General features: G+C 39.8%; 2 protein-coding genes across 4 annotated transcripts in view; one reads left to right on the top strand and one right to left on the bottom strand.

Moving 5' to 3' along the window:
* The window catches only part of LOC121376020 (carbonic anhydrase-related protein 10-like), an 81,062-nt gene extending 78,313 nt beyond the window's left edge, over positions 1–2,749 (bottom strand). For all 3 annotated transcript variants that reach the window (XM_041503780.1, XM_041503782.1, XM_041503781.1), the window contains exon 1: positions 2,570–2,749. In XM_041503780.1, the coding sequence (XP_041359714.1) occupies positions 2,570–2,633 (64 nt within the window). In that variant the 5' untranslated portion in view covers positions 2,634–2,749. The remainder of the gene's footprint in view (positions 1–2,569) is intronic.
* A 7,870-nt stretch (positions 2,750–10,619) lies between these two features.
* On the top strand, positions 10,620–11,489 carry LOC121374634 (protein ANTAGONIST OF LIKE HETEROCHROMATIN PROTEIN 1-like). The gene has a single exon (XM_041501741.1). It carries the CDS (start codon positions 10,620–10,622, stop codon positions 11,487–11,489), a length of 870 nt encoding a protein of 289 aa, XP_041357675.1.
* The last annotated feature ends 1,197 nt before the right edge of the window (positions 11,490–12,686 follow it).

Raw genomic sequence — 12,686 nt, 5'->3', positions numbered from 1 at the left:
TGGATTTGAGCTTGTATTTCACATGTGTACATGATGTTATAATATGGTAACCAGAGAATGTAACTTTGATTTTGGTTAGTGGAGGTCATCTTTATGTAGGTGTATTCTAGATTTGCGTCTTTGTCTCATTCTGTATATTTTAGCTTTTTTTTTTTATTATTTTAATGTTGGAGAAACTCATTTAACCGTTTTGGCAAGATTTGCTATTAATTTGGATCCAGACATTATGTATTTAAAAAAAAACAAAAAAACATTAAACATACTTGCGTTTTTCAGTTATTATTTACTTGATAACAAAAATGGCTAAGTAATACAATATTCAACATACATATAGTGAATGTCTGATTAAAATAGTTTGCGCTAATAAAACAAAGAACCGTGTTTTTGCCGATTGAATTGCGTTGTATCATTTCAACAAATAGTTTAAACATGATATAAGAAACAGTGGCTGTATTTCAGTTATTAATTTCTTCTGTTGTGTCGACTGACAAGACTAATCTAGAAAATAACGATTTTCTTCACTTTAAAATACACTAATGAAAATGAAATTCCCACAAGAGCGGTAAGAAAGCACATTGATTTGTGAGAAATGACACCGATGCAAAAACATTTTAAAATTATAAAAGAAGAAAATAAAAGAAGAAACCAGAAAGAGAAAATGAGAATTAAACGAGACATAAAATATGTAATGAATGTAACAAAAACGAAAACGAATAATTTAATATGAAGTAATTTAAAGCCACTTTCAGGCAAAACAGAAAAACGTTCGCTAGTTCTTTATTTTCGCTTCAAGTTAAACTGATCAAATGAGGAACCAATACAAAATAATTTGCAAACGTTAGCTTTGCTCAGTGTCACTGAACGTGGACACCGTGGCTTGGAGGGTACATAGTACGTACCCCATATCATTTCACCCTGGCTAAGAAATATCCACAATATTAGGACCAGCTAACCTCATCCTACCACAACTCGTCCACTGTGAAATATTTAGTTGGGGGGGGGGGGGGGGGGGGTCTAGCTCAGTCGATAGAGCGTTCGCATAAGGTGGTTGCGCCGTAGGAGACAATCACCTCAATGGGCCCATTCTCTGCTTGGGTTTTAACTGTCCCAACCGGAGCCTCATGACTGGTATGTGCTGTCCTGTCTGAGGGAAAGTGCATACACATATTCCCATGCTGCTAATGGCAACATTTAGCGGGTTTCCTCTCAACAGTACGAGTCCAACGTACAAAATGTTTGACGTCCAATAGCCGATGATTAATAAACCAACGCGCTCTAGTGGTGTAATTAAACAACAGAATTAACTGTTTAACATATTTAAGGCTAGATACACACCATAGATGGACTGGATGATGTAATGTTGTTTAACGACCACCACACATTGTGTAATCAGCTGATCCTAACGTATGCCATCAATGTGCTGAGGCCGGTGATCATCTGATGTTTCGCATGTCCGGTGATCGAGAAAGAGAGAGAGTCGAAGAGAGAGAGACAGGCAGACAGAGCCAGACAGACACAGAGAGACAGAGAACAGAAAGCTAGCAAGAGATACTGGAAGACAGAGAGAGAAAGAGAGACAGACAGACAGAGACACAGAAAGACACACACAGAGAGAGACAGAGAGAGAGAAAGAGACAGACAGAGAGAGACAGCCAGATAGATAGAGACACAGAGAGAGAGAGAGAGAGAGAGAGAGACAGAGACAGAGAGAGAGAGAGAGAGAGAGAGAGAGAGAAATGGACACCTCAAAAACAAATAAGGCCATCAAGCGAGAAACTGGGAGAAAGACAGATAGACGGACAGACAGACAAACAGACAGCTAGAGAAAGAGAAGACCAGCAAGCGAGATACTGAGACAGGCAGATAGACATACAGACCGACAGACAGACAGTCAGTAAGGAATCTAGAGAACAGAGAAGGCCAGTAAGCGAGATACTGAGACAGACATATAAGACATACAGACCGACAGACAGTCAGTCAGACAGCTAGAGAACAGAGAAGGCCAGCAAGCGAGATACTGAGACAGACAGATAAACCGACAGACAGACAGTCAGTCAGACAGCTAGAGAACAGAGAAGGCCAGCAAGCGAGATACTGAGACAGAGAGACAGATGGCACTGCATAAGGTACTCTTAACAGGTAGCATCTCTTTAGTGCACGCACCACACGCTTGGCTGCTTTATAAACGGATTTCCACGTAGATCGCGCTTTTTTTCATGCTTTATTTCAACACGCATGCTCCGACACACACACACACACACGCACACACTCAACACGCCTGCTCTGACACACACACACACAGAGAGAGAGAGAGAGAGAGAGAGAGAGAGAGAGAGAGAGAGAGAGAGAGAGAGAGAGAGAGAGAGAACAGAATCATACTTTCTTTAGGTACTAAAATGCCTCTTCACTTACGTTACGTTACTTGAAACTAAAAACCAGCAAATCTTTCGACACACTCAATCACAAAATTTTTTAACGACATCATGACAAAATGAACATAACGGAAAGACATTAACACCTGGGTAAATCACATTTAAAAATACAGAAAGAATTAAAAACATTTGCTCACCGGATCCACCGCTCAGATGTAAAACTATTGAGCATACACCGAGCCTAATCCAGAGTAAATCCATATCGCCTGCCGAACGTACGTCCCGTCTGTGTCGAACACACGCCAATGGTTCCAAGTCGTGCCACAGTCTCTCTCACTTCGCTCAGTGACGTTCTATTTCATCAATGGAACCGTAGCCGTCGGCCCATCGCGGTTACTGCCGAGGCTTGGACAGAACCGCCGGTTTATATACAATTGAGAATGCCTATTGATTGGAACAGGATCCACTTACAGAAGTGGAATTTTCTTTACAAGGCATATCAAAGAAGACAAATTAACTTAAAGTGAATAGACTGATGGGGGAAGAGAGTTATTAAAAAAGTTTAACAAAATCCGCATCCCACGCGAAAAGGGTAAATTTAGACGAAATGTGGAGGATGGGGAAAACTATCACTACTACTATTATGATTATTATATAAGTCGCGCCCATTTTACTGACAAATCAGATGCAGGGGCTTGTATGCATAGCGGTTCTAATTGGGTTTTTTGTTTAGGTTGGCGTAACGCCTTGTTTTACAACAAACTGTAGTTGGTTTTGGCGCGGTAGTTTGAGGAGGTGTTGGGGTTTTTTTTGTTGGATGGGTTTTTAATAGGGTTTTTTTTCTCTCTTTTTTTGTTCCTATTTTTATTTCTGTATGTGTTTGTGTGCGGCGGGGTTGGTTAAAGTTGATTTCTGTTTTGTTTATGTGTGCGGAGGGGGGGGGGGGGGGTAGCCCAGTAGTAAAGCGTTCGTATGATGCGCGGTCGGTTTAGGATCGGTGGGCCCATTGGGCTATTTCTCGTTCTAGCCAGTGCTCCACAACTGGTGTAACAAAGACTGTGGTATGTACTATTCTCTCTGAGGGATGGTGCATATAAACCCAATAGCCGATGTATTTTTCGTGCTGGGGTGTCGTCGAACATTCATTCATTCATTCATGGTGCATATAAAAGATCCCTTGCTGCTAATCGAAAAGAGTAGCCGATGAAGTGGCGACAGCGGGTTTCCTCTCTCAATATCTGTGTAGTCCTTAACCATATGTCTGACGTAAACCATAAATAAAATGTGTTGAGTGCGTCGTTAAATAAAACATTTCCTTCCTACCTTCCTTCTTTATGGGGTAGATGGTTGGGTTTATTATGGGGATGGGGTTATGCATCAAACCTCTCGGTCCCCTGCGCGTGCTGTAACCTCACCGTGGTGCAGGGGTGTAACATTCTCTTTGAGAATGGCCAATACTGCACAATTGAAATTTTGAGTAAAAGTCAGTATCTGTCTGTGATATTTGTATTTTTCCACAGTTCTTTACACTGTTTTTATTTAAATCTTGAATTTTTATATTAATGTTGATCATCACCGTATTTGTTTGCATTACCATAGTTTGACACCCAATAGCCGATGTATTTTTCGTGCTGGGGTGTCGTTAAACATTCATTCATTCATTCATTCATTCAAACCTCTCGGAAGTAATAACTCTATATATACATATATGGCAATCGATCTCGACCGACTAGCATATTACACTTCCGCCCCCTCCCCCACCCTCCATTAAAAAGAAATAATGCATAATATTCATCCGTTAAACGCTGCCCTTGAAGTTCGAAAGAGAGCAACTCACCCACACTACGCCACGCCCTTGAATTCGCGTCTGTAGTACAGAACGTTTAAAACAAATACAGAACACGTGTATGTGATCGCTATGAAAACCTGAACTATTGCCGTGTTGTTGGCGGTGGTGCGTTGTTGTCGATGTGTGTTGTTGATGTTGTTGATGTTGTTGTTCTGTTGTTGTTTTTGTGTTGTGTTGTGGTGTTGTTGTTGTGGTGGTGGTGTTGCTGTTGTTGTGTTGTTGTTGATGTCTTGATTTCTTAAATCCCGTTTACATGTGTTTATCATCCGGCCAGACAACGAATATTAACCAGAATTCCTGGCAATTAAACGTCTCGCCTACCAAAACGTTTTTCATTTGGTGTTTTGTTGTTTTGTTTTTGTTTGTTTGGTTTGGTTTGTTTGTTTGTTTGTTTAGGGGTTTTTTTGTTGTTGTTTTTGGGGTGTTTTTTGTGTGTGTGTTGTTGTTTTTTTGTTGTTGTTTTTGGGGGGTTTTGGGGGGGAAGGGATTCTTTCGGTGCACTGTCATGAACATTTATAGGTGGAACTATAAACCAAGTTTGATTGACCTAGGACTTTTATTTTGTGAGAAGCTGATCTAAAGGCGAAAGTTCAACGTAAAACATATAAGCCATCACCACCGTCGGAAATGTAATACTTCTATCTCAGCTAGGCCTACACTTGTGAATACCATAATAAAAACAGAATTTGATAACAAAAATAAGAAAACAAATATATCAAAGCAGATGTGACTTAAATATAACAAAAATTAATAATAAATAAATAACACAAAAAAATAAACAGATAAATAACAACAAAAATAACAACCAACGTTTGAACATCTGTGTTTGAAAACAGAAGCAAATGTGCGTCATGGGTATTTGGTTTAAAACGAAACTTACTATAATCCTATTGTTTTACTCATATGGCTCAGCTGATATCCCTTTTACCGCGAGCCATATCGCATTATATTTACTCTCATCCCTGTAAATGATCGGCCTCGGTGGCGTCGTGGTTAGGCTATCGGTCAACAGGCTGGGGTCTCAGTCGAGGCATGGGATTTTTAATTCAGATACCGACTCCAAACCCCGAGTGAGTGCTCCGCAAGGCTCAATGGGTAGGTGTAAAACACTTGCACCGACCAGTGATCCATAACTGGTTCAATAAAGGCCATGGTTTGTGCTGTCCTGCCTGTGGGAAGTGCAAATAAAAGATCCCTTGCTGCTAATCGGAAAAAGTAGCCCATGTAGTGGCGACAGTGGGTTTCCTCTCAAAATCTGTATGGTCCTTAACCATATGTCTGACGCCATATAACCGTAAATAAAATGTGTTCAGTGCGTCGTTAAATAAAACATTTCTTTCTTTCTTTCTCATCCCTGTAACATGGGGAATCTATTCAGACCTTAAACCTGTCCTCGGACCACGGCATCATGTTGCAAGTATGGTTGATCGCAAGTAGCGTGCTTGCAATAAGTCGTTTTCGAGCCGTGTTCCAGGCAGCTACTTTCCGCAAGGGATAGAGACAGTACAGGGGGTAAGCTCTATGTTTACTCAGCTCTATGTTATCTCAGCTCTATGTTCCCTCAGGGTTAGCGTTAGGGTTGCTCAGCTCTATGTTCCCTCAGGGTTAGGGTTAAGGTCCCTCAGCTCTATGTTCCCTGAGGGTTAGGGTTAGGGTTCCTCAGCTCTATGTTCCCTCAGGATTAGGGTTAGGGTTGCTCAGCTCTATGTTCTCTCAGGGTTAGCGTTAGGGTTGCTCAGCTCTATGTTCCCTCAGGGTTAGGGTTTGGGTTGCTCAGCTCTATGTTCCCTCAGGGTTAGGGTATGGGTTGCTCAGCTCTATGTTCCCTCAGGGTTAGCGTTAGGGTTGCTCAGCTCTATGTTCCCTCAGGGTTAGGGTTCCTCAGCTCTATGTTCCCTCAGGGTTAGGGTTAGGGTTGCTCAGCTCTATGTTCCCTTAGGGTTATGGTTCCTCAGCTCTATGTTCCCTCAGGGTTAGGGTTAGGCTTCCTCAGCTCTATGTTCGCTCAGGGTTAGGGTTAGGGTTGCTCAGCTCTATGTTCCCTCAGGGTTATGGTTCCTCAGCTCTATGTTCCCTCAGGGTTAGGGTTAGGGTTGCTCAGCTCTATGTTCCCTTAGGGTTATGGTTCCTCAGCTCTATGGTCCCTCAGCTCTATGTTCCCTCAGGTTTAGGGTTAGAGTTCCCCAGCTCTATGTTCCCTCAGCTCTATGTTCCGATAGGGTTAGGGTTCCTCAGCTCTATGTTCCTTCAGGATGAGGGTTAGGGTTCCTCAGCTCTATATACCCTCAGGGTTAGGGTTGGGGTTCTTCAGCGCTATGTTCTCTCGGGGTTAGGGTTGGGGTTCCTCAGCTCTATCTTCCCTCAGGGTTATGGTTAGGGTTCCTCAGCTCTATGTCCCCTCAGTTCTATATTCCCTCAGGGTTAGGGTTAAGGTCCCTCAGCTCCTATATTCCCTCAGGGTTATAGGTAGGGTTCCTCAGCTCTGTGTTCCCTCAGGGTTAGGGTTAGGGTTAAACGAGTTAACATAGAGCTAAGTGAACACAGACATAATCCCTAATCCAGCGTCCTATCCACTCAGCCAGTGTGACTACCAAGGGATAGAAAGCACCGTTAGTACATTAAAGGAAAGTGCAGTGTCGCCAGTATTAACGCCTACGATATCCCACTTCCTGGACACAATTAGATTGTTCACAGTCTTAAAATTTCATTTCATTCTCCCGAAAGACACAGGTCTATGTCCCGTTACCCTTTTGGAATACCTTGTACATGTACGTGTGTTACAGAGAGATGTGGGATGGTAATTGATATGACGGTCAATCCTAATTTCGTTATCACCATAGCGTAAAATTTTAGAATCTAAAACCCCATGGGCCAACTGTAATAGTCATTATGAATTCATTAATGTTCTTTCTTTTTCCTTTTTTTTTTTTTTTTTTTTTTTTTCTTCTTCTTTATTCCTTTTTTTTCGTAGATTGCTATGGCATAGGTTGTGGGCATAATTTAATTTCCATCAGACTACAACAGCCACAGTAATGGTGGAGTTATCTTGTTTTTGGTTAAATCAAAGTTAATGGCTATTTGTGAACTTCGAGCACTGATAATTTCACTATGTAAATACTCTTTTGTTTGGAGTACTATGTTTGATCCAAATAATATCATATGACTTTTTTTTTTTTAAACGACGTTCATAACTGTATGAGTCTCAATTTGGCACTACTTTGAGCAATGCTTAAAAACAAAATAAATTGTTTGATCTGTTTTCTTTATTTCAAATTAATAAAATAACTGTTTACTGTTACTAATGTTGAATCAGTAAATGTTATTTATTATTTAAATTTGTTTATATTAAAGGCATACTGTCAAGGATTTAAGGACCTTATTTCTCTAAAAATTGAAATAAACAAAAATTACATTAATTGTTGGAAACCAAATCTAGCTACTGCATTACCTTAACTGAACCATGATGGAGTGAAATCCATGTCAACCCTATCGGCAATTTTAGTTTTTGAATTATGGACCATTGCCATAATTCAATTATTTTTTACAAAATATCATTAATAAATGGAGTATGGTGGTTATGAATATGGTGAATAAAGTACATTTAGGGACAAATCAAATGGTTTTTGTTCAGGTAATACTTTGTTTGACCATTAAATAGGACAGTGGTTTGTGACAATATGCCTTTAATGTGAGCAAGAATGTGCAAATTCCCTCATTCGGCTACTGACTGAAAAATAGAGATTGGCTATTAGGAAAGGAAGAAAGAAATGTTTTGTTTAACGACGCACTCAACACATTTTATTTACGGTTATATGGCGTCAGACATATGGTTAAGGACCACACAGATTTTTAGAGGAAACCCGCTGTCGCCACTACATGGGCTACTCTTTCCAATTAGCAGTAAGGGATCTTTTATTTGCGCTTCCCACATGCAGGATAGCACAAACCATGGCCTTTGTCGAACCAGTTATGGATCACTGGTCGGTGCAAGTGGTTTACACCTACCCATTGAGCCTTGCGGAGCACTCACTCAGGGTTTGGAGTCGGTATCTGGATTTAAAATCCCATGCCTCGACTGGGATTCGAACCCAGTACCTACCAGCCTGTTGACCGATGGCCTAACCACGACGCCACCAAGGCCGGTCGGCTATTGGGTGTCAAACAAGGTAAGTACATCGCTATGATTCCTGAAGAAAGAGTTCGATTTAATAGTATTTTATATTAATGAAATTATTATTCACTTTGAATTATATTAATGAAATTATTATTCACTTTGAATTATATTAATGAAATTATTATTCACTTTGAATTCTAGAAAGTTAACATGATAATTGTTTAGTTTTACATTATGTGTGAACAGCGTACCGCGTTACCTTGAAGCCGTTCATGTGTGTGTAAAGCGGCTCATACTTGCATGAGAGTCAAAACTTATCTGATTTAATTTATAATTAACTTGGCAGAATTATTTGATGCCCAGTTGTACATCATATACAAAGGTGTGGGCCTATTGTACTATACACGCTGAATTTGTACTGATATTCTCGTTTCAGACATCGCACTACGGATGATAATCAAAGGCTGTGGTATGTGCTATCCTGTCTGTGGTGCGTATAAAAGATCCCTTGCTAAAACTTGTAGTGGGTTTTTTTGTTTATTAATGACACAGCTATATCCCTTCAAAATATTGGATTATGTGTTAATATTGATGGAGAAAGGGTCAGTGTGCTGCTATATGCAGATGATATTGTTGTCTTAGATGAAAATGAGAAAGACCTCCAAATGTTTCAAAACTCTCTTGGTGAATGGTGCCTTGATAATAAAATGAATATAAATGTTAAAAAAATCAAATGTAGTACATTTCCGTAATCCATCGACACAGTTGTCCCAATTCGTGTTTATGTGCGATTCAGTGACGTTAGGCTATACCAAGAGATATAAATAGCTAGGTCTTGTACTAGATGAAATGTTCTGAAGCTCGTGATTGACAACTGGCATACACCACCCGCTAACGACACATTATTATTAATTTTCTTTAATTATTATTATTATTATTTTCTTTTTTTCTTTCTGTCTTTCTCACTAAGACAGGATCGAAGTCGCAGTAACCCAATTGGCTAATTAACCAGCCAATCAACATCGTTAGACAATCAACCAAGATAGGACACCACTGTTGAGGCCCATTTTGTAATAAACGACCAATTTTGTAATATGTACCCATTTTGTAATAAAAAACGACCCATTTTGTAATAAGTACCCATTTTGTAATAAAAAACGACCCATTCTGTAATAAACGTAGGTACCCATTTTGTAATAAAATCGGACCCATTTTGTAATAAAAATAGGTACCCATTTTGTAATATAAAAAAATGCCCATTCTGTAATAAAGGCTTAAAACGTCAGAATACGACATAGATGTTAAATATATACAAATTGAAATAATTTTAAACTTTGTGTTTAGATTTTATTCAGTGGCTGGGAGTTCGTCAGGGGTACGAATATGTCTTAAGGTTGATTCTGTAAGTGAACCTATTCAGTTTTTCCGTTCATCCATTACTCCAGACCGCTCGCTTGAGGTGCTTGTGTCGCAGGATCGAACTTCTGTGGACACACAAATTGGGGTTTTTGTCTGTTCCAACCAGTACCCTAAAACTGGTATACTAAAAGCCCTGGTATGTACTATCCTGACTATGGAAAAGTGCATATAAAATATCCTTGCTGTTTTTCGTAACCCATCGTGTGGTATTATCTATCATGATCGGGGCGGGATCTAGCTTAATTGGTTGAACGTTCGCCTGGGGAACTTGTGTAACAGGATAGAACCTCCTCGGTGAACACATCAATTGGGCTTTTTGCCGTTCCAACCAGTTCCTTCTCTCCCCCCCCCCCCCCATTACGCCACGACTGCTACGTTATAATCTAATACCCCAAACGCATGCACAAAATTTACCCATATGAGTAAATTTGCTCATGAGTAAATTTACTCATGTAAGTAAAAGCAAAATTGCTAAGCGTTCGCATGAAATTAAGAAAGGTGAGTATTTTAGTCATATAAAAGACGGATAGATTTGAATTTTCTTTAGTTTCTACTAAAACCAGGATGGAAAGGTTGTTATCGTACCACAAGAGAGTCAGAAGATATTTCCCATACAAAGTGTGTATTGCTCTTGCTGTAGGATTAACACAAGAAAAACGTATCTGGGCAAAAGAAAGGAAGTCCACGTGGTGGGAGAATCTAAACAGCGGAGAGGAACAAGAGTGGTATGGCATTTTCCGAATGGACAGGAACGTTTTTGATTCAATTTGTGACAAACTGTCAGATGTTTTGAAATCAAAGGAAAACTGGGTTCGTATGCCATTTGACTTACGAAAACGAGTGGGTATATATAGCCATCTACTGGATGGCATCGACTGCGGAGTATCGAACTATAGCGTATCTGTTTGGAGTGGGAAAATCCACAGTATCAGAATCTATCCATGATGTGAGTGAAGCCATAATAAATGTCCTAATGGATGAGTATTTGTATTTTCCTAAGGATGACGACCTGAAGGAGGTAATAAATGGATTTCAAAAGAAATGGAATTTTCCTAACTTTGCTGGGGCGATTGATGGATGCCACATTCCCATCATTGGACCACAAGACTCCCATGGTGATTATCTTAATACAAAAGGGTGGTACTCGCTCATCCTGCAGGGTGTGTGTGACCACAAATACATATTCAGGGATATAAACATTGGTTGGCCTGGGCGCGTACATGACGCTAGAGTGTTAGCAAATTCTGAGCTCTTCTTCAAGGGTGAGAATTCCATCCTATTCCCACATTGGCTGAAAACAGTGTCTCTTCCAGAAAAAGATGTCACAATACCAATTGTCCTTATCGGTGACCCGGCCTACCCTCTGAGGCACTGGATTCTAAAACCGTACAGTAACCTGTCTTCTCTTTCTGACGAACAGAAGACCTTTAACTACAGGTTGAGTAGTGCCCGAATGACCATAGAAAATTCGTTTGGACGTCTCAAGGGTCGATGGCGGTGTCTCCAGAAGCGCCTGGATGTAGATGTTCAGTTTGCTTGCAGTGTCATTGCGGCTTGTGTTGTGCTACACAACATATGCGAGACCCACAATCAGCTCTATGATGAGAACTGGGACGAAAAGGATCCACAGGATGTTACTGGTGAGATAGAAAATGACAGAAACTTGGATGCTGGGGAAAAATCAGGAGTTCTGATTCGAAAACATATTACTCAAGCCTTTGCTAATGGTTTCTGAATGCGAATGTTCGTTTGTTCATTCAAATAAACGCTGATGGCAGATATTTGTTTTATTCAAATAAACAATGCTTTTGATTTTTTGTTTTATTGCAATAAACAAATGTGTGTTTCTTTTGAATCATTATTATTGTTTTAAATGTTGACCTAACTGTCGAAATACTCTTATATAGTCTTTGATCACCAGTTGTTTTATTTAATGATGCACTCAACATATTTTATTTACGGTTATATGAAGTCCGACATATGGTTAAGGAACATTCAGATAACAAGAGCGGACACCTGCTGCCACTCTTAATTAGCAGTAAGGGGTATTTTATATCCTCCATTCCACAGGCAGGATAGTAAATAACACAGCTTTTGTTATACCTGTTGTGGATCACAGGTTGGAACGGGAAGTAATTTAATGGGTTCACCAAGGGGAATCGATCCGACTTCCCACCGCAACTTATGCAGACCTGAGATAAGTGTGGAAAGTATTCTCCCTCTCTGTTTATTATGCACATACATATTGTGAAAATGAGATTTTATGTTCCTCTTAAACTTAAAGAACATTAACTATAACATTAACTAAAACAAAAAAAAAAAAAAAAAAAAACATTTCAAATTAAAAACAGTGGGGAAAATAAAATGCTGTAACTTTGTTTACATTTTGTGTAAAACATTCACATGTCATAAAATGAAGAACCAGAAGAGTCGAAGGAAATAGTGTTTGCTGTGTCCATGGCATTAGGCATTTGCCAATTGGAGGATCCTGGTCCCATATTATGTGCGTTTCTATTAGGACCTGGTGTGGCCCTCTGGTTAACACATCCAAGGATCATCTGCATCATATCATATTGGTGTTTACGCTCTTCCCTCCTCTGTCGCTCTTCCATTTCCATCTTGCATTTCTCCATTTCTATGCGTTTAATTTCAACTTCGATCTTCTGTTTCTCTAGCTCAACGTACTTATTTTCAATTATTTGATTAGCAGATGAAAACTCTGACATGACAGTCCGAAGAACAAGTTCCAGGCGATTTTTGCGAGCTGTTTTATTGGTGGAGGTAGTGGAAGCAGCGTTGGTCTTGTCACTCAATGATTTAGAAGTGTTTTGTGTAGAGGATGATGGTGTGGTTTCAAAAAGAGATTTCTTTGTTTTTTTGTTTGGGATTGTATCCGATGGTTCCAAAACTTCATCAATGACGCTCGGTTCAA

The sequence above is a fragment of the Gigantopelta aegis genome, chromosome 6 (assembly GCF_016097555.1).
Source record: "Gigantopelta aegis isolate Gae_Host chromosome 6, Gae_host_genome, whole genome shotgun sequence".
Taxonomy (NCBI): domain Eukaryota; kingdom Metazoa; phylum Mollusca; class Gastropoda; order Neomphalida; family Peltospiridae; genus Gigantopelta; species Gigantopelta aegis.
The sequence above is the reverse complement of the archived record's forward strand: the minus strand, read 5'-3'. Positions and strand labels throughout refer to the sequence as shown.

Coding starts and splice junctions, on each gene's coding strand:
- LOC121374634 (XM_041501741.1), top strand. CDS start 10,620: ATGGCATCGACTGCGGAGTATCGAACTATAGCGTATCTGTTTGGAGTG.